The sequence below is a fragment of the Chiloscyllium punctatum genome, chromosome 48 (genome assembly GCF_047496795.1).
Source record: "Chiloscyllium punctatum isolate Juve2018m chromosome 48, sChiPun1.3, whole genome shotgun sequence".
Taxonomy (NCBI): domain Eukaryota; kingdom Metazoa; phylum Chordata; class Chondrichthyes; order Orectolobiformes; family Hemiscylliidae; genus Chiloscyllium; species Chiloscyllium punctatum.
This window is the reverse complement of record NC_092786.1, coordinates 31,739,188-31,762,201: the sequence shown is the minus strand read 5'-3', so window position 1 is coordinate 31,762,201 and position 23,014 is coordinate 31,739,188. Positions and strand designations below refer to the sequence as shown.

Genomic DNA, 23,014 nt, shown 5'->3' with positions numbered 1-23,014 from the left:
AACCTTTTGTAAGCTGAAAATGGCGTAAAGCGAAGGTGCATGACTCATGTGGGAAAAAGCATCGCCGTTTGTCATAAAAGCGAAATTCCACTTCGGATTTGCGACAACAGATACTAATGTAGCTCTTTCGTAAAAGTGAAATTGCGTAAAGCGATCATTCGAAAAGTGGGGGATCATTTTGCATTGCTATTACCTCTGCATTAATTCCACTGATTCATAAATCAAACACCTGTTTGGAATTTGATAGCCAACCCACCAAACATCAACTTGAATGAATGGATTTGAGACAAACGTGACACATTGTTTCATCACGTCTCATTCAAGAAATGTCTTGTTGCTAATTTCCTTAGGTGTGCATAGATGGTGACTGCTTCAAGCCATTTTCTTTCTTTTGATTTTTTTCCCTAGTATTTTTTTCAAACTCAAATGTGTTGCAGCATTTTCTTTTAAACTGGGAGAACCATAGACCCAGTTTCAATTCTAATACCTTCATCACATTGATCTATGTACTAAGTCTCTGTCCTTTCCCTGCAGCTCACAGTTCAGTTCTGACATTGGGTCTATAAGAAACACAAAGTGGAGTAACCACACATTGTCTGGCAGCTCACAGCACACTTCATTTCTTGATTGAAGAAAAGTGATGATTTCAGGCATCAGACCTATAATTCTTTACAGAACATGTCTCTCACCTTAACACCTCACATCAGCATGAAGGATCAGTTCACTGTCGACAGCTTTAAGCTTTTTTTTATTCATTTCTGGGACTTGGATATCACTGGCTGGCTAGCATTGATAGCCCAATCCTATTTGCCCTTGAGCTGCCTTTTTGAATCACTGCTGTCAACTTGCAGTGGGTTAATCCACAATGCTGGTAGGGAAGGAATTCCAGGATTTTGACCCAACTGTGAAGCAACAGTGGTATATTTCCAAGTCAGGGTAGTGAGTGGCTTGGAGGGGAACTTGCAGGTGGTGGTGTTCCCAAGTACCTGCTGCCCTTGCCCTTCTAGATGGAAGCGGTCGTGCGTTTGGAAGGTTCTGTCAAAGGATCTTTGGTGAATTTCTGCTGTGCATCTTGTAGATAGCACACACTGCTGCTACTGAGCGCTGTTGGTGGAGGGATTGAATGTTTGTAAATGTGGTGCCAGTCAAGTGGATTGTTTTGTCCTGGATGGTGTCAAGCTTCTTGAGTGTAGTTGGAGCTGCACTCATCCAGGCAAGTTGAGAGCATCCCATCACACTCCTGACTTGTGCCTTGTAGGTGGTGGATAGACTTTGGGGTGTCATGAGGTGAGTTACTCGTCGCAGTATCCCTAGTCTCTGACCTGACTTGTCGTCACTAAGTTTATGTGGTGAGTTCAGTTGAGTTTCTGGTCAATGGCAACCCCAAGGATGTTGACAGTGGGGTAATTCAGTGATGGTAATACCGTTGAATGTCAAGGGGCGGTGGTTAGGGTGTCTCTTATTGGTGATGGTCATTGTGGAGTAGGATTTAAACAAGCAGTGCTGAAGGGTTCTTGCTTGAATCGAGCTTACAATCTTAACAACTGTCATTGCATGAAAAAAATTCCAGAGCTTTACGCATTAATGCTTGCTGTTGGATAATACAGTAGCAATCAACAAAAGATAGAAATCAGGATAATTTCTGGAAAATGCCACAAAGCCTACACTGCGCACCATTATGGGAATCAGCTTCTTTATTAGAATGTTTCTCTCAAACACGTATCTTTTGAATTTGTTTTTGGTATCTTCAATTTTGTTCTCCCTTTAAAGGGTGAGAAGGTCTACTTCAGTTGTTAATTCCTTAAAAACCATGCGTCCAAAAACAAGCAACTGGACTGTTTTGGCATATCAATGAATTCATTAAAGTGCAGAGAGAAACATTCAGAGTCTTTCAGGTCCTGCTGTAGTTGCTTAAAGATGTCTTTGAACAAAGATTCCAATTGTTGTGTTACCGTGGGAGTTCCAATACACGTGTTCTGTGCTTATTTCTTGTTCATTCTGAAAATCCTTGGTCAACAGCCACAGGCACTGTTTCCTTGAGTACTTTGTCATCTCTGAATATTTATTGTGTTTTGGCAGGTGGCAAATGCAAACTGATGTTTCAGTACAGGTCTTACGTTTAATGCAGAAGGAGCTAGCCAGGGTTGACAGGAAGGGGAGCCTAGCATTGAAGACAGTGAAGCAATGGCAGAAGTTTCTGGTTGGTTGGGGGAGGCGGGGGGGGAAGTAATTCAGGATGCACAGCAGAAATTCATCCCAAAAGAGAATGAAACATACAAAGAGAAGATGAAGCAATCACGGCTGACAAGGGACATCAGGAACAGCATTAGTGGGACGCCTTTAATAACCAGCAGAGGATAATGAAAGAAGCATTAAGTAGAGAGAAGCTGGAATACTGGAGTAAGCTAACTAGTAATATAAAAGAAGATTGCAAGAGCTTTTTTTTCGAAGTCTAAATGGTAAAAGAGAGGCAAGAGTGGACATTGGACTACTGGCAAATGAGGCTGGAGAAATCGTCATGGGGATCAAAAAGATGGCAGAGGAACTGAATAGGTCCTTTGCAAAAGTATTCATAGTGGAAGACACCAACAGCATGCTAGAACTTCAAGAGAGTCAGGGCACAGAGGGGAGTGTGGTGGCCATCGCTGGGTGCTGGGGAAGCTGAAAGCTCTGAAGGTGGATAAATCACCTAAAGAGAATGGACTACACACCTGACTCATGTAACACCACTGTTGAAGAACGGAGAGAGACCGAAGACAGGCAACTATAGGCCGGTTAGCCTAACCTTGGCTAATGGTAGGATTCCATTTTGAAGGATGAGATTGCAGAGTACTCGGGAAACACACAGTAAAATAGGGCTGACTCAGCACAGTTTCCTCTAGGGGACAAGTCTGTTAGAATTCTTTGAGAAGGTAAAAAGCAAGTCAAGCAAAGGAACGTCAGTGGACATGATCTATTTGGATTTCCAGAAGGGCTTTGACAAGGTGCTGCACACAAGGCTGCTAAGTAAGATAAGAGCTCATGGCTTTAGTGGCAAGGTACTGACATGGATAGAGGATTGGCTGACTGGCAGAAGACAGAGAGCGGGATAAAGGGTTTTTTTTTCAGGATAGCAACTGGTGACTAGTGGTGTTCTTCAAGGGTCAATGTTGGGGCCACAGCTATTCATGTTATATATTAATGATCTAAATGAAGGAAACTGAGGGCACTGTTGCTAAGTTCACAAATTACACAAAGAGAAATGGAGGGACAGGTAGCATTGAGAAAGTGGAGAGGCTGTAGAAGGAGCTGGACAGGCTAGGAGGGTGGACATAGAAATAGCAGATTGAATGCAATGTAGGAAAGTGTGAGGTTACACAATTTGATAGGAAGAATAGAGGCGTAGACTATTTTCTAAACGGGGACAGGCTTCGGAAATCTGAAGCACAGAGATAATTGGGAGCCCTAGTTCAGGATTCTCTTAAGGTTAACATGCAGGTTCAGTTGGCAATTAGGAAGGCAATTGCAATGTTGAGTCCTGTCCCCGTCCATGCAAGTAGACAGTATTCTATCTCACTTTTTCTTTCCATCTCAGAGATGACAGACTGGTTTTACAGAGTCACAAGGTCAATTGTGTACCGCAATCTTCCCAGTCCCTGACCTGTTCTTATATCCACAATATTTATAGCACATCCATTTTATTTTCTGGTCAATGGTAATCGCTACAAATTGAAATGGCAAGCACAGGAGGTCAGGGTCATCCCTATGGTCAAAGCCGAGGTGCTCCACAAAGCAGACACCAAGTCTGCATTTGTTCTCGCCAATGTAAAGGAGGTCACATTGTGAGCAGCAAACACAGTACAGCAGATTGAAAGAAGTAAAATTCAGCTTCACCAAGAAAGTGTGCTTGGGGTCTTGGACAGTGAGGAGGTGAATGGGCAAGTGTTACACCTTCTGTGAATGCCATTTCCATAAACTATTTGTGGTCTCATGGTAACATTTCTCTGCTGGGCTTGCTGCAATGTTCCAATGAAGCACAATGCAAGCTCAAGGAACAACACCTTATTTTCCACTTCGGAATTTTACAGCCTTGAAGTCTCAATGCTTCCATAATTTGCAGGGTGGCATGGTGGCTCGCTGGTTAGCACTGCTGCCTCACAGCGCCAGGTTTGATTCCTGCTTCGGGTGACTGTCTGTGTGGAGTGTGCAAATCCTCCCTGTGTCTTGTGGGTTTCCTCCCACAGTCCAAAGATGTGCAGATTAGGGTGGATTGGCCATGCTAAATTGCGCATAGTGTCCATGAATTTACAGGGATAGGGTGGTACTGGATGGGATGCTCTTCAGAGAGTTGGACTCAATGGGCCAAATGTCTTGTTCCCATAAACAGGGATTCTATGATAACTTCAGGAAACTGACTATTATTTCTGTCCCACATTTTTCACGGATTCTTCCCCTCTGCTGCTCATACAATTCCTTCTCGATTTTCCTCTTAGGAGAGAGGATCCCGCTTTCAGACACACTTCACATTTCTTTCTCCTTCACCCCCATTAACAACCGTTTTATCTTCCATTCTGAAACTCTGTAAAAATGGATTATCCCCATTGTGGACCAACAGTCAAGTTTTCACCATCTATATCTAGTGAATGGTCATGATGTAAGCTGCGGCTTGGTGCTAAAGAAACAAAAGGGGAACAACATGGAGTAGCATCCAGAAACATTTTGCATTAATTCACAGGATGTGAGTGTTCATAGCGGGGCAGCTTTTATTGCCCATCCCTTGCTGCCCTTGCGAAGGTAGTGGTGAGCTGTCTTTTTGAACGACTGCAATTCATATGCAATATGCAGACCCATGAAGTCATCAGGGAGGGAGTTCCAATATTTTGATCCAGTGACACTGAAGGGGTGTCAATCAAGCAGGATTGGCAGAGAAATGCAGGAAAGACAAGTTTCTGGTCAATCTTTGTTCTTTGATCAGAGGGTAGATTGATTGATTTGGGGCATTGACAATTGGCACCCTATCCATAAAACTTTCAGTAATTCCGTAGAAGACACTTAGTATCAGGTGTCTAGCTTCTTGAGTGTTGTTGTAGTTGCACCCATTCAGGCAAGGGCAGTCTTCCATCTCACTCCTGACTTGTACCTTGGAGATGGTGAACTGGCTATGGGGAGTGAGGAGTTTATAAGGGTTCCAGTTCCAGGATTTTTGACCCGGTGAAAATGAAAAAATGGTGACATATTTCCAAGTCTGGATGGTAAGTGGTATGGAGTTGAACTTTCAGGGGTGGCATTCCCATGTATCTGCTGCCCATCTCCTTCTAGATGATAGTAGACATGGATTTGGAACTCTGTCTAAGAGACTTTGCAGTAATATTAATTACAAAGACTCTCTCTCTCTCTCTCTCTCTCTCTCTTTAAAAATGATGCCAAGTTCTGCAAAAATTGATCAATCCTGAGAGAAAACTGATTGTGATCTGAGATCTTTCAAAAACATTGAAAGCTGCTGTATGGCTGTCTCCAGAAGAATCATCAAGAAGCAATCATCCCAACATCCACAAACGAAGCTGCATTAGAAAGTTATGTCAATGAGCCACCACACACTGCAGCAGAGAGGAACTACACAGAGCAGAGGAAAATCACCTATCTAGTGTATTCAAAAAGAACAGGTACCCAATGAACACACTCCGCCGATTTCTCAGCAACAAGCAGACAAAACACACTCAGAAACCCGAGCCACTCTCCCCTACTTCAAAGACATCTCGGAAATGACTGCCAGACTACTCAGACCCTTTGGCATCATGGTAGCCCACAAACCCACCAATACACTAAAACAGCAGCTAATGAACTTGAAAGACCCTGTACAGACAGCAAGCAAAACTAATGTCATTTACAAAATACCTTGCAAGAGCTGTAACAAATACTACATTGGACAAACAGGCAGAAAACTAGCCACCAGGATACATGAACATCAACTAGCCACAATAAGACTTGACCCTCTCTCACTAGTATCCTTACATACAGATGAGGAAGGACACTACTTCAACTGGGACAACACATCCGTTCTAGGATAAGCCAAACAGAGATACACATGAGAATTCCTAGAAGCATGGCATTCCAACTGGAACTCTGTCAAACACATTGACTTGGATCCCATTTACCACCCCCTGAGGAAAAGAACAGGAAGGAAATAACATCACAAGAAATGACATCATCACAAGAAATGATGTCACCAGCCCAAGGAAACCTAAACACATAAATAAAAAAACAGGCCATTCCACCAGTGCTTCACTGGAGGCTCACTGATGATGTTACCTAGTATGGGGACGAAATGTCTGAAAACGAACCTTCCAGCTCAGCGAGCAAACCTACATCCAGAATCATCATTTTCAATAAACTAATTTCTTATTTCTCATTAATTCAAGGAGATCTGTCTGGCATGTTCTTTGTAGATTTGAATCTTGCTCAAGTGTGGAAGGAATTGGGCAAAAATCGCACCTTTTAAAAAATTCAGAAATTACTGCTTATACCAACCTCTGGAATACAAGGAATGTACTCACCCCATCAAACTTTGTTGTAACAAGATGAAATTCAAGCAAAGAGAAAACAGTGAACTTATTTCAAAAGGAAGGAAATGTAACTTGTCCATCATGTTAACACTTCATTGGATACATAATTCTTTGAAGTTTGCATCACATATAGACAGGGTGGTTAAAAAGGCATTTAGCACACTTTCCTTCATTGCTCAGACCTTTCAGTATAGGAAGTCAAGTTGAGGTTGTACAGGACACTGGTGAGGCCCTTTCTGGAGTACTGTGTCCAGTTCTGGTCACCCAGTTATAGGAAGGATATGATTAAGCTGAAGAGGCTTCAGAAGAGATTTTCTGGGATGTTGCCACGTGTGGAAGGTTTGAGTTATAAAGAAAGGCTGGATAGGCTAAGACTTTTTTCACTGCAATGTAGGATGCTGAGAAGCAACATGATCGAATATTATAAAATAATGTGAGGTATAAAATGGAGTTGATGATAGTTGCCTATTCCCTAGAATGGGGGATTTCAAGATGAGGGGACACATTTTTAAGGTGAGAGGAGAGAGATTTATAAAAGACATGAAAGGTAACTTTTTTACAGAGGGTGGTTTGCGTGTGGAATGAACTTCCTGAGGAAGTGGTGGATGCGGGTACAGTTACAATTTCTGAAAGACATTTGGGTAAGTAGAGGAATAGGAACAGTTTGGAGGGATATGGGCCAGGAGCAGGCAGGTGGGTCAAGTTTAGTTTGGGATTATGGCGGCATGGATTGGCTGGATCAAAGGGTCTGTTTCTGTGCTATACGACTCCATGAGTCTATTGATTGATAAATATCTAACCATTGTGATATCGTCAAATATCAACTGACACATGGTAAGGATGCATGATCAGTAAATGATAGCTTTATATAGCTCAAAGCCAACAACAACACTTACTTCTTGATTCTTTCACCAAACGATGCTGCTGTGTCCAGGATATTTTGGACTGTAATAACAATGTCTTGAACCATGTGGATCTTGCCTATCAAGCCTTTTTTTTCAGAGTCCTAGAAACAACAACAAACACACTTTCAGGAGAGCACAGCAGGTAAACAAGGTGCAAGGAGGTGATAGACACAGCAGTATATACAAAGTCTACTACCCACAATGACTTTTTTAAAAAATCATTCTGGCATGAGGGCATTACTGGCTAGGCCAGCATTTATTGCCTATTCCTAGTTGCCCAGAGGGTAGTTAAGAGTCAATCACACCACTGTGGGTCTGGAGTCACATGTAGGCCAGACGAGGTAAGGATGGCAGTTTCCTTCCATGAAGGACATGAGTGAACCAGATGGGATTTTGTGACAATCGAGTCACGGTTGTCATTAGACTCTCAATTTGAGATACTTATTGAATTTAAATTCCACCATTTTACAGACATATTCCCCATTCCTCTGGACACACACTCCATTCCATAGGCTCCTTCTTCATTCTCTAGAGACATTCTTCGTTCCTGAGTCGCCTGCTCCATTCCCTATGGATGCTTCCTCAATCAATTGATATCTTTCTCTTCAGCTCTTTGTTCAGCATTTCTCACATACATATTGGACTATGTGTCAAATTAAAAATGCTTAATTAGATAGTAAGATTGCTTCAAGTTAGTCAGGTGGAAAGAACCTGTAGAAAAAACGTAATTAGTGAAATCTAAATTAAAACTGATTCTTTATTTCAAAGTAATTCTTTAGGCTGAAGGCGATAAATACTTGAAATAATTTGCTAATGGAGTAAACGGTTGGGGACATTGAAATTGTGTAATGGAAGAATTTGAATGAAAGAGGAACGCACTCTGTTGGACCCAATGATCTTTTCACAGGAAAGGAATAAAATAAAGCTCGAGAAGACAAAGCAGTTATGGTTTCAGTCTCCATGTCACCTTAAATTGGCACGCACAGTTCTGGTTGCCTTCTATAGAAAGGATATTATTAAACTGGAAATGGTGCAGAAAAGATTTACCAGGAAGTTACCGGGACTGGAGGCTTTGAGTTATAAGGAGAGTTTGGATAGGCTTGGACTTTTTTCACTGGAGCATAGAAGGCTGAAGGGTGACCTTTTGGAGGTTTATAAAATCATGAGGGGCATGGATAGGGTAAATACCAAAGGCCTTTTCCATTGGGTTGAGCAGTTTGAAACTAGAGGGCATAATTTTAAGGAGAGAAGAGAAAGATTTAAAAGGGACGTGCGAGGGGCAACTTTTTTCACACTGACAGTGGTGCATTTATGGAATGAACTGCCAGACAAAGTGGTAGATACAGGAACAATGACAACATTTGAAGACATTTGGACAAGTACATGAATAGGAAAGGTTTAGAGGGATATGGGCCAAATGCAGGCAAATGGAATTAGATCAGTTTGGGAAACCTGGTCGACATGGATAGGTTGAACTAAAGAATCTGTTGTATGACTCTGTGGATCTATAAATATGGACATTCTTTCATCATGCAATTAAGCCTTCTAAAACACAATTTTCTCTTGCAAGCTAAAAATTCTTGATAAAAATAATTCTATAATATAAATAGTAACGGCACAAGTAGATTCTGTTGTATCTACTAAGAATCGTTTAATTCCATAGAATTTACTTTTCTCATATTCTGACTCTTAAATATCCACAAGGTTGGACTATAGATATGAAAAAAGCTCTGTGAGATTCCATTCTGAGACTGCTGACACATAACCAGTTGGGAGTCTTTTCAATTTTTGTTGACAGGCTGAATCAAAACCTGCCACTTAACATCAGTGGGGAGAAAAAACGCTCCAGGGAGACATATATTGGATGACTGATTGCTCTTGCTCCCTACTCTCTGAACTTGCATAAAGGTAAAGATGAAAATAATGGCAAGGATTCACAAATCCAAGTAGAGGTACACAATCCTTTATCTGATAAGCTTGTGACCAGCTGGGTTTTGGAATTCTTCAAATTTCGGAATAAGTGACAGTTCAACGGTGAAATTGTTAAAAGTCTTATCAGGCAGCAGACTCACTGTGAGTTACGGACCCTGAGACAGAATTGAGGCCTGCCAGTGCTGGGCCAATGCACCCCCATGTCGCATCTCAGTGACACACATCCAGTGGGTGTGGAGTTGGGTTAACTGTTTGCACGCCAAACAACCTTGTTAATGAGATAAAAACTTCACAAAAAAAACCTTTGGATTTTGGCGCTTTTCAGATTTCGGGATTTCGGATAAAGGGTTGTCTACCTGTACTACAAGTATGAATATTTTTCATGATGATAAAATATTTTTCATATTTTTCAAGTATGATAAAAACAAAATGCAATGGAGGTGTTTTAGGAGGTTTCTATGATGAAAAGTCTGCATCTGTGGCATCACTTGTATTTGACCACTTCAGATTAGATTACTTACAGTGTGGAAACAGGCCCTTCGGCCCAACAAGTCCACACCGCCCCGCCGAAGCGCAACACACCCATACCCCTATATCTACTCCTACCTAACACTACGGGCAATTTAGCATAGCCAATTCACCTGACCTGCACATCTTTGGACTGTGGGAGGAAACCGGAGCACCCGGAGGAAACCCACGCAGACACGGGGAGAACGCGCAAACTCCACACAGTCAGTCGCCTGAGGCGGGAACTGAACCCGGGTCTCTGGCGCTGTGAGGCAGCAGTGCTAACCACTGTGCCACCGTGCCGCCCTCTGTTTATGACAGTCATATGAATGGTTATAACTCTGAGACTGTATATAATGCTGAGAATGAATATTACTCTGCGAATGAATATAACTCTGCGAATGAATATCACTCTGTGAATGTATACAATTGTGAGTGAATATAACTCTGAGAGCGTATATAACTGCGAATAAATATCACTCTGTGATTGTATATCACTCTGTGAATGCATATGACTGCGAATCAATATAAGTCTGTGAATGTATATAACTCTGCAAATGAAAATAATTCTGTGAATGTATTTAACTCTGCGAATGAATATACCTTTGTGAATGAATATAACTCTGAATGTATATAAAGCTGCTAATGTATATAACTCTGTGAATCAATGTAACTCTGAATGAATAACTCTGCGATTTTATGTAACTCTGCAAATGAAAATAATTCTGTGAATGAGTAGAACTTTGAGAATGAATATAACTCTGTGAATGAATATAACTCTGTGAATGAATATAATTCTGTGAATGAATATAATTCTGTGAATGAATATAATTCTGTGATGGCAGCTCAGGTAAGGCAAATAATAGGACAGATAACTGGTCAAGTCATAGTGTCGCACAGACCCTTTGATCCAGCAAGTCCATGCCGACCATAATCCCAAACTAAACTCATCTCACCTACTTGCTCCTGGCCAAACCTTTCCTATTCATGTACTTACCTAAATGTATTTTCAACGTTGTTACTGAGCCTGCATCCACCACTTCCGTAGGAATTCATTCCACACACGAACCACCGCAAAAAAGTTGTCCCTCATGTTTTTTTAAAATCTCTCTCTTCTCACCTTGAAAGCCCCCAGCTGAGGGAAAACACACCTACCATTAACCCTATGTCATTCCCTCATGATTTTCTAAACTTCTGTAAGGTCACCCCTCAACCTCCAAAACTCCAATGAAAAACATCTCAACCTATCCAGCCTCTCTTAATAACTCAAAACCTTCCATACCTTCTCCCTTTTACATCAATTCAAACATTTTCCATTTTAAAGGGTATATAGAGTCATAGAGATGTACAGCATGGAAACAGACCCTTCGGTCCAACCCATCCATGCCGACCAGATATCCCAACCCAATCTAGTCCCACCTGCCAGCACCCGGCCCATATCCCTCCAAACCCTTCCTATTCATATACCCATCCAAATGCCTTTTAAATGTTGCAATTGTACCAGCCTCCATCACTTCCTCTGGCAGCTCATTCCATACACGTACCACCCTCTGCGTGAAAAAGTTGCCCCGTAGGTCTCTCTTATATCTTTTGCCTCTCACCCTAAACCTATGCTCTCTAGTTCTGGACTCCCCAACCCCAGGGAAAAGACTTGGCCTATTTATCCTATCCATTACCCTCATAATTTTGTAAATCTCTACAAGGTCACCCCTCAGCCTCCAACGCTCCAGAGAAAACAGCCCCAGCCTGTTCAGCCTCTCCCTGTACCTCAAATCCTCTAATCCTGGCAACATTCTTGTAAATCTTTTCTGAACCCTTTCAAGTTTCACAACATCTTTGCGATAGGAAGGAGACCAGAATTGCATGTAATATTCCAACAGTGGCCTAACCAATGTCCTGTACAGCCGCAACATGACCTTCCAACACCTGTACTCAATACTCTGACCAATAAAGGAAAGCATACTAAACGCCTTCTTCACAATCCTATCTACCTGCGACTCCACTTTCAAGGAGCTATGAACCTGCACTCCAAGGTCTCTTTGTTCATCAACACTCCCTAGGACCTTACCATGAAGTGTATAAGTCGTGCAAAGATTTGCTTTCCCAAAATGCAGCACCTCGTATTTATCTGAATTAAACTCCATCTGCCACTTCTCAGCCCATTGGCCCATCTGGTCCAGATCCTGTTGTAATCTCAGGTAACCCTCTTTGCTGTCCACTACACCTCCAATTTTGGTATCATCCGCAAACTTACTAACTGTACCTCTTATGCTTGCATCCAAATCATTTATGTAAATGACAAAAAGTAGAGGACCCAGCACCGATCCTTGTGGCACTCCACTGGTCACAGGCCTCCAGTCTGAAAAGCAACCCTCCCCCACCACCCTCTGTCTTCAACCTTTGAGCCAGTTCTGTATCTAAATGGCTAGTTCTCCCTGTATTCCATGAGATCTAACCTTGTAATCAAGCCTCCCATGGGGAACCTTGTCGAATGCCTTACTGAAGTCCGTATAGATCACATCTACTGCTCTGCCCTCAACAATCTTCTTTGTTACTTCTTCAAAACACTCAATCAAGTTTGTGAGACATGATTTCCCACGCACAAAGCCATGTTGACTATAGCTAATCAGTCTTTGCCTTTCCAAATACATGTACATCCTGTCCCTTAGGATTCCCTCCAACAACTTGCCCACCACTGAGGTCAGGCTCGACGGTCTATAGTTCCCTGGCTTGTCTTTACCGCCCTTCTTAAATAGTGGCACCACGTTTGCCAACCTCCAATCTTCCAGCACCTCACCTGTGACTATCGATGAGACAAATATCTCAGCAAGAGGCCCAGCAATCACTTCTCTAGCTTCCCACAGAGTTCTCGGGTACCCCTGATCAGGTCCTGGGGATTTATCCACCTTTAACCGTTTCAAGACTTCCTCCTCTGTAATCTGGACGTTTTGCAAGATGTCACCATCTATTTCCCTACAGTCTATATCTTCCATATCCTTTTCCACAGTAAATACTGATGTAAAATATTCATTTAGTATCTCCCCCATTTTCTGTGGCTCCACACAAAGGCCGCCTTGCTAATCTTTGAGGGGCCCTATTTTCTCCCTAGTTACCGTTTTGTCCTTAATATATTTGTAAAAGCCCTTTGGATTCTCCTTAATTCTATTTGCCAAAGCTATCTCATGTCCCCGTTTTGCCCTCCTGATCTCCCTCTTAAGTATACTTAGAGCAGTTCCCCACTACCACAAATGTTGCAGTCGAGTATCCCGCATTTGGGGACATCGCAGGCGTCAGCACACTGGAAGTGCAATGGGATAGCCTCATCCTGGGAGAACCACCATAGTGATCATGGTATCTCCCCTGCCAGATCATCTCCTTGACATGGAAAGGCATTGAAAACTTCCAATAAAAACTGAGCAACAAAATGCATCCATTCCCATTCTTCCATTTTTGGATGTGATAGACGCTGGGAATCTGAAACAAAAAAAAAATTGCTGGAGAAACTCAGCAGATCTGGCAGCATCTGTGGAGAGAAAGCAGAGTTAATATTTCAGGTAGAGTGACCTTTCTGCAGGAAGGCCTTGAGACTTGAACCATTAATTTTGCTTTCTCCCAAAGGAATAGTGATGATCTAGCAGTGCTGGTAGTTAATCAGAATAACCACCTATGGACTGTGCAAGGCTACTCAATTTGAATTATTTATGCTCTACACAAGCCTATTTCCATCTAACTTGGCCAGTATATCCTTCATTTCCTTTCTCTCTCATATTTATCTGGTTTTATCTTCAATATTTAAAGGCAATGCACCTCAATGACTAATAATCACCCACCATATGAAATCAAGAACTATAGATAGAGAGGTGAGACTCTCACTGATGATGTAACCTAGTATGGTGACAAAATGTCAGAAAACAAACCTTCAAGCTCAGTGAGCTAACTTAAATACTTATCATCAACCTGAGCTACAAATCTTCTCAAAAATTGCTAACTAATAATTCTTAATAATAACTGGAAAACCTATAAAAGCTATATGTGCATTTTAGTCCATTTGGAACTGCTTGTTCTGCTCCTGGTAAGCCAATGCAGTTTGATATCCACAGATAGGACAAGTTGCTAGATGTTAGAGGAAGGGACAATGTATCCCTGCCTGCCGTTTGCAGAAGGCGAGAATGGGAAGCTTGCTGTTTGTGTGATGGAGTCAAGTAATGCTTCCCACAAACCTCCAGGACAAGTTTACACTTGTAGCTGTAAGTGCAAAGTACAGCTGAGAGCAGGAGGCGAGACTCCTGCTGGGCTTATTCACACTTTCTGATCAAACAGCACAACAAGATGAAAACACTACTTTACAGCAGAACGCATGGCTGTTTCTGGATACAGATCTCAGCCTGTAATCACTGTAAACTCTAAACTGCACTGTACCCGACACTGTAGCAAAACACTAAGAGAGGAACACTGCACAGGATCTCAGGCACTCATTTAGGGCTCCACTTTGTGTCAATACCTCACCTCTTAAAGCCAGTCTATTTGCTATTTATAAAACAAAAATCAAATCTCTGGCAGGTTTTGTTTTACTGATCTAGTTACCCTCTGTTGACTCTGCTTCTGAATTTACCGTCATGTATACAGACTGGTTTCTGAATTGCCATCTTTCTTCCTACTTTTAAACACAGTTCGCAACAGTGTCCCCAAAGCTTTAACTAACTCTTGAGCAAAGATCTGAAAATGTGTTGCTGGAAAAATGCAGCAGGTCAGGCAGCATCCAAGGAGCAGGAGAATCGACATTTCGGGCATGAGCTCTTCTTCCTGAAGAAGGCCTCATGCCCGAAACGTCGATTCTCCTGCTCCTTGGATGCTGCCTGACCTGCTGCGCTTTTCCAGCAACACATTTTTCATCTCTGATCTCCAGCATCTGCAGTCCTCGCTTTCTCCTCTTGAGCAAAGATCCCAATCTTTATTTTATCACCAGTTGTAGACACAATATTATTTCACAATGAGGTGAGGTAACAGTCGGTGTTTTAGAGCAACTACTGGAAAACCACTGCCATGTCTGCTTTATCGATGATGCTGCTTTAAGAATGCTCGAAGATAACTTTGTGAGAGGTTTTATACTGATGGGTCTAGGCCACTTGGGAGATCTAGTCTGGCACCAGGGATGCAACAGATCTCTTAAGAAACCTGTCAGTGGAAATTCACATCTTGCACAAATTAAACTGACTCACTGTTTATATTCATTGGATGTGGGCATCACGGACAAAGCCAGAATTTACTGTCTATCCTGAATTGCCCTGGAGAAGCTGAGCAGCTTTCTTGAACCGCTGTGATCTGTGTAGTGTAGACATTAGGCTGTTTGGGAGAGAGTTCCAGGGTTGTAATCCAGTGAAAGAACATCTCTCAATGTCGTGGGGAGATGGCTGGATTCTCTCTTGTTAGAAACGGTCATTGCCTGCATTTGTGTGGGCATCAGAGTAACTTGCCACAAGAGGAGCCCAAGCTTGAGTGCTGTCCAGGGTGATACGATGGCTCAGTGGTTAGCACTGCTGCCTCATGGCACCAGAGGCATTGGTTTGATTGTCTCTTTGGGCAACTGCCTGTGTGGAATTTGCACATTCTCTCCATGTCTGTGTGGGTTTCATTCCACAGTCCAAAGACGGGAAGGTTTGGTAGATTGGCCATGGGAAATGCAGGGTTACAGGGATAGAATAGGGGAGGGGAGTGGGTTTAGGTGAATGCTGGGTGTGGACTCGATGGGCTGAATGGCCTACTTCCACACTGTAGAGATTCTACGCTGCATGTTCGAACAGAATGTTTGATTACCAGAGGAATTATGATTGATAGTGAACAGCCAGCAATCCCCAGGAAACATACCTCCTGGGATGGGAGGAGAGTGCTCGTGTTAGGGTTAGGGTCAATGTGACAAACAGACAGGAATGTTTCAGGCCAGCTTACAGGCAACAAGTTCCCGGACAGTGCTGTCCCAAATGATGTTATTTCTGGGGCTTCCATATGAGGATCGACAGGATTGGCGAACCAGAAGGACTGTGTTCTCCATGGGCTAACTGAGGAAGACTTAGTGTGCTATCATGAGGTGGAATAAATGCAACACTCCTCTATATCGGGGAGACAGGACACCATCTTGCGGTTCGCTTCAGAGAGCATCTCTGGGACACCCATACCAACCAACCCCACCACCCCATGGCTGAACACTTCAACTCCTCCTCCTACTCCACCAAGGATATTCAGATCTTGGGTCTCCTCCACCACCAAACCCTAACCACCCGATGCCTGGAGGAAGAACGTCTCATCTTCCACCTTGGGACCCTGCAACCATGAGGGATTAATGTGGATTTCACCAGTTTCTTCATTTCCCCTCCCCCTTTTCCCAGTCCCAAGCCTCCAACTCAGCACCCCTGTCCATTGTCTTTCCCATCTATCCGCTCCACCCTCCTCTCCGACCTATCACCTGCTCCCCCACCTTCATCTATCTATTGCATTCCTTGATACCTTCCCCCCAGCACCAACCCCCTTCCAATTTATCTCTCTGCCTCCTGGTCCAGAAGCCTCATTCCTGATGAAGGGCTTAAGCCCGGAATGTCGATTCTCTTGCTCCTCGGATGCTGCCTGACCTGCTGTGCTTTTCCAGCACCACACTCTCAACTCTACATGCCATGGTTGAAGATCTGAATGTGGTCATTGAAACAGTATAGTAAGAGCCCTGAATACCACCATCAAGGTCATAGAGCACACCTTCTTTCCCAAGAGGAATAGAATAGATTTGATCTCAGCCAATTCAGTGATGTGCTAAACATCATGTGTGAATTTCCACAAATCCATCCACTTGGTGTTACAGGCAGCATCTGTTTTGCTCATAGCAAACAATGCTATGTGCAGAGCCACTGTGAGAGTGGGTGAGGGGACACCCAGCAAAAGCATCAACTAAGCAGCGAGTGCCAGCCAAGAGAAGGCATTTAATACAGAGCGCAGACAGAGTTTGCAAGGTCAGGTGAGTACATACTAATTAGATGGATCACAATCAGATTGCTTGCGGATTCCTATTCCTGATGAAAATTGGTATTTTTTTCAGTTTTGTCATCTTTGAACAGCATTGAAAAGTTCTAGCCTTGCAAAGAGACAATGCAGTGCCCAGCATTAATCTCTGTAAACAGATACGGGATAAAGATGCAATCCTGCCAGTTACATGGTTGGACAGTTTCTTTCCTTCTTTGATATGAGCCCTGAAGGGTGAGGTGACACGATGATGTGAAAAATCCATATGTGGAGGTCGCAATCTCCACCTCTCCTGAAATGAGGTCCAGAAGCCAAGGTCAGTGAATGCCAGCAGACAGCCAGAGAATATGGAAGTAAGCTGTCTGTCACAGATGGGTGGCAGAGACAATATACTTCTGACAGGAATAAGGCCTGCTCATCAATCTCACCCACAACTAGATCAAATGTACAGCACAGAAACAGGCCATTCAGCCCAAATGTTCCATGATAGTGTTCATAAGACCATAGCTGGATCTGATCATCAACACATGTAACCCTCTAAACAGCATTTTCAATACATGCTGCTACCACAACACAAACTGTGATACTTATTCACTGTTCCCTAAGGTACAACTGGGTTAAGATGCAACATTTAAAGTTCTTTCATTCAAAGTAGAAATGTTGCCTCACATCAATGTCAGTAACATTGCCTCAACATCAACGATTCCATGACTCAATAGAACAGACATTTACCAGCATTCCCACACTTAATACTAAAATGAAATGATGCATACTTCAAGGCAGCACCTATAATATCACATCCTCAATACATGTGAAGCAAGAAAGGAAAAGCGTTGATTGGTTCGAGGTTAAAATCATTTCAAAGGGGAATGGTCTACTATATTCAAGTGGGAAGACCTTGAATACACTAAGTACTATTGGCAGTATAGAGGAACATACCACTTGGGGTTGTACAAATCCAATAACAAATAATATCTTTCCATTGAAAATAAAGGCAAGACAGTCATCACCAACTTCAATAAACAGTTGTATACATAGGGACAACATTGTCACTTTAGAAGCTCTAAAGATGAGAGAAAGCCAGTCTGTCATGGGCTCCAGATTCATGATTCACACAAGCTTCTGATTTAGTGCTGAAAAACAGGAAGCAATTTTAAAATTACAATGTTTAAAAGACATTTGGATAAGTATTTGAATGGGAAAGGTTTGGAGGGATGTGGGCCAGGAGCAGGCAGGTGAGACTAATTTAGCTTGGGCCTATGGTCGGCATGGACTGGTTGGACCGAAGGGTCTGTTTCCGTGCTGTCTGACTCTATGAGATGGTGGCACACTGGTAATATCACAGAACTGGCAATCCAGAGATCCAGGCTGATATTCTGGAGCATAGTTAAATCCCACCGAAGCAACTGGTGGAAATTATATTCAAATTAATAATTCTAGAATTTTTGAAAGCTAGTCTGAGTAATAGTGACCACAAAACTATCATTGATTTTCACTGAAAGAGAACACCCGCTTCATTCACTGATGCCTTTTAGGGAAGGAAATCTGCCGCCCTTACCCAGTCTGGCCTTCATGTGACTCCAGACTCACATCAATGTGGCTGACTGTTGCCTGCGCCTGAAGTGGTCAAGGGCATTTAGTGACAGGCAACAAATTCCATTCTTGCCAGCAATGGCCATATGGCACGGAAGAATAGGGTTTTAAAAAGGAATCACTGAACTTGATACTTTGCCTCATTAAAAGGCTTTCCTTTCCCAAAATTACTGTCCCAGTTGTTCAGGAATCCCAAATGCTCCTATGATCCCACCTCTCTGCCTGCTGTGGTATAATTAGATTAGATTAGATTACTTACAGTGCGGAAACAGGCCCTTCGGTCCAACAAGTCCACACCGACCCTCCGAAGAGCAACCCACCTCGACCCATTCCCCTACATTTACCCCTTCACCTAACACTACAGGCAATTTAGCATGGCCAATTCACCTAACCTGCACATCTTTTGGACTGTGGGAGGAAACTAGAGCACCCGAAGGAAACCTACTCAGACACGGGGAGAATGTGCAAACTCCACACAGACAGTTATCTGAAGTGGAAATTGAACCCAGGTCTCTGGCGCTGTGAGGCAGCAGTGCTAACCACTGTACCACCCATTAATATTGAACTAGTCATGGCCAAGGAGTGTTAACTAGGCTGACTTTTGAGTGGTGCTCTTGCTTCGAGCCAACTGATTCAGAACTGGACGATGACATATAAGAAAAGGGTCTAATTTGAACTTTTTTAACACAAGGGCAGCATTAAAACTATAATTTTGCAATGAAAGCATAAAAATATAGATATTAAATATGTCACTATCAAAAATAACACGCACAAGCATGATGACTGAGAAAGAAAGAGGAATGCTCATCGAGTCCTAATGCCTTTTCTGTCCTCAGGATATCCCATAGTCATCCACAGGCTATAAAATACTTCTCAAATGTTTATAAGGCTGAAAACATATTTTAACTGCACATTAATGGTACTTCATTAAATGCAGGGAAGAGTACATTAATCATTTGAGCAAATATCAACAGACACATGTTGAAACTGGGCTGTATTTGAGATTAAGGGCTTATGCCTGAAATATCGACTCTCCTGCTCCTCGGATGCTGCCTGACCTGTTTTCGACACCACACTTCTTGACTCTGTATATGAGTTAGGACGTAGCAGGTGCATGCATGGAATGTTTCACTCTGTTTATAAATATTACGATAAGGAAAGATTGGCTCCTGTTCAATCCTTCACCATGTGACTTTTTTTAAGCATATAGCATATGGCAGCCAATTTGTGCACATCAGGTGCCATAACAAGCAATGCGATAATGACATAATAACCTGATTGAGTAAAACTGAGAGATAAATACTACCCGGGATATTAGGTGAACTTCTAATTGGTTCTCCAAAGTGATACTGAGATTTCTTATGTCTGCCTGAAAATGGGAATAGGGTCTCTGTCTAATCTCTCCTGTAAAGGACAACACTGTTCAACAGTGCAGTATTCTCTCAGTATTATGCAGGGGTGTCAACTTGGATTGCATAATCAAGTTAACCATAACCTGCGAACTCAAAGTCGAGAGTGTCATTCACCGACCCAAGAAAATGCTTCAAGGTGACCAAAGTCTCATTAAGAATACCTTTGAAAATAATCTAATTATTCATGAGATCAATACGTTCAAAGTAATTGTCACAATGTCATAGCAATGTGCATAGGCATGGTGGAGAGAAGTGGAAACATTTATAGAGTCATAGAGATGGCCAGCACGGAAACAGAATCATCTGCCCAACTTGTCCACGCCTACCAGATAACCTAAATTAATCCAGACCCATTTGCCAGCACGTGGCCCATATCACTCTTAACCCTTCTTATTCATATACCCATCTATATGCCTTTTAAATGTTGTAATTGTAACAGCCTCCACCACTTCCTTTGGTATTTCATTCCATACATGCACCACCCTCTGTGTGAAAAAAGTTGTCCCTTAGGCCCCTTTTAAATCTTTGCCTTCTGTGTCCTCCAGTTTTACACGAGCAAACTCTGGGGAAAATATCTTGGTATTCACTGTATCCAGTGCCCCTCATGATTTCATAAACATTTATAAGGTCATCCCTCAGCCTCTGACAGTCCAAGGAAATCACCTTCAGGTTGTGATTAAGAATGTGCCAAATTGCAGGTTAGGAAGTATAGATTTGAATATTTTTCTGTTCCCTGCCATCACTATCCCCCATCACTCAACTGTGAGAGAATATGAGGATAAATCTGACATGGAGACAGTGAGGACTGCAGATGCTGGAGATCAGAGTCAAGAGTGTGTTGCTGGAAAAGCACAGCAAGTCAGGCAGCATCCCAGGAGCAGAAAAATTGAAGTTTCGGGCCGGAGCACTTCATCAGGAGTTAACAATCAATAAATCCAACATGTCCTCCCCTATCTCCACAGCGTTCCACAGCCAAACATACATATGTTCCTCTTCGTCACACCTGGAGACAGATCACCTCTTATGTGCAGTGAAGAGAAAATGACAGGGGGTGGATGGGGTGCAAACTTTTATGCAGGTCTTTGTTTCCACACCCTCACCCCTCAAATCACTATTGAGCATTTTCCTGGAATATGCACAGAACTAAAGACCCTAACGAGTGTTAAGGTCCATCCCTGGTTAGACCTCAGCTGGACTACTGTGCAATTCTGGGAACCATACTTTAGGAAAGATAGCAAAGTCTGGGACATGGTACAGAGAGGGTTAATCAGGGATGAGGAAGTTTGCGAATCTTGGATGTCCATCATATAGCAGAAGAAGGATAAGAGGATATTTAATGTGCATTTTAAAATGATGAGGGACTTGAAAAAATGAGTAAGAATATCTATCCTCTTGGATTCAGACACCCTTACTATCAGACTTGAATAACGCTGGTATCAATCGCTCTCAAATAAGAAGTCATTTACTCTCTCAATCTTTATCCAGTGCTTCAAATCCAATTGGATCAGATATAGAATCCCTGCAGTGTACAAACAGGCCATTTGACCCATCAAGTCCACACCAACCTTCCAAAGAGCAGCCCACACAGACCCACCCCGACTATCCTAACCTTGTGACCCTGCATTTCCAATGGCTAGTTCACCTAATTTGCATATCTCTGGATACTACGAGACCACTTTTAGCATGGCCAATCCACTTGACCTGCACAGCTTTGGTCTGTGGAAGGAAACCGGAGCACCCGGTGGGAACCCACACAAACATGGGGAGACTGTGCAAACTCCACACAGACCATCACCCGAGGTGGAATCAAATCCGGGTCCCTGGCGCTGTGAGGCAGCAGTGCTAACCACTGGGCCAACTGTTTCTCTGTAAAGAAAGCCAAAATATATTTTCAGTTAGGAATCTTGGATTTATCTTTGTAAAGCCAATGTGTGCTTTTGAATGAAATCTAGAAGTTACGAAATGATATTCAAAAAGATGATCCAGCTGTGACCTTGCAAATAAGCAGTTTAATTGGTTCTCAAAATAATTTTCAACTCAGATATGTATTGGATTGTAAAAACAGCATGCAACTCTTTCCAGTTAAAAGGCATGCACAGTCCATGGTTTACGTGTTTCTTAACTGACTGTTCCAATTTGAATGATCAGATGAAAATTATGTTTTGCTTCATTTCTACATTAGCAAACAGAAATTATAATCTAAGTAGAAGCTACCTGAACCGATGTTTTAATTTACAGTCTCATGTGGCCTACACATTTTGCCTGAAAGATCAAAACTGTATTATTACTCAATTCTTTTTAATCTCATGAAATCCTGGTCTTGATGTTTGGTTACTGTACACAAATGTTGTCAAGTTTATCCTTACTCGATAAAATAATATTAGTTAAACACAGAGAATAAAATGAGAGAATGAGAGAAGGGGAAGTGGCAATGTCACTGGATTAGTAATCCAGAGCCACAGTCTGAAATTCTGGATTGAATCCCAGCTTGGCAGATGGTGCTTTGTGAATTAAGTAAAAGTCTCCAATAAGAAGCAAGCTCAATTGCAACCATGGCTGTCGTAAATGTTGTGGGTAGACAGTGAACAAACACTTGACTGAATAACCTCTGTGTTCCATTAAGGCAGCAATGTAATGTAGAAACATGAATTATCTAAGTGGGTGGGAGTGACTATGGCACCCCAACTCCAGACTAGCATCGGGGGGTAGTGGGAAGTGGAAGCTCATTATAATGTTAAAAGGCAGCTTGGAACTACAGTACATCTGGTTGTTGCCTTGCTAAATGGTAAAGGCAGCAGATCAGGGGGTCTGCAATGCAAAGATGCAGAGAAGTCTGTAGACATTCCCCAGAAAGGTAGGACAAGCATTATGTTTCTATCACTCTTTTATTTTTACTTCACATTGCATTATATCCAAATCAAATAATGTCCAACCAAATTGCTGCCAATTGGCGGCATGGTGGCTCAGTGGTTAGCACTACTGCCTCACTGTGCCAGGGACCCGAGTTTGACTCTAGCCTCAGACAACTGTCTGCGTGGAGTTTGCACATTCTCCTCGTGTCTATGTGAGTTTCCTCCGGGTGCTCCAGTTTCCTCCCCACCTGCAAGATGTGCAGGTT

The 23,014-nt window shown here is 42.5% G+C and overlaps 1 protein-coding gene and 1 non-coding gene across 2 annotated transcripts in view; both read right to left on the bottom strand.

Moving 5' to 3' along the window:
- Nucleotides 1-23,014, bottom strand: part of LOC140468867 (multiple C2 and transmembrane domain-containing protein 2-like) — a 487,492-nt gene that overhangs the window by 39,482 nt on the left and 424,996 nt on the right. Inside the window, exon 20 of the mRNA XM_072564927.1 lies at nt 7,439-7,548. Coding sequence (XP_072421028.1) covers nt 7,439-7,548 — 110 coding nt within the window. The remainder of the gene's footprint in view (nt 1-7,438; nt 7,549-23,014) is intronic.
- LOC140469178 (U1 spliceosomal RNA) lies at nt 13,099-13,261 on the bottom strand. The gene has a single exon (XR_011956006.1). It is a non-coding gene; the product is annotated as a U1 spliceosomal RNA (small nuclear RNA).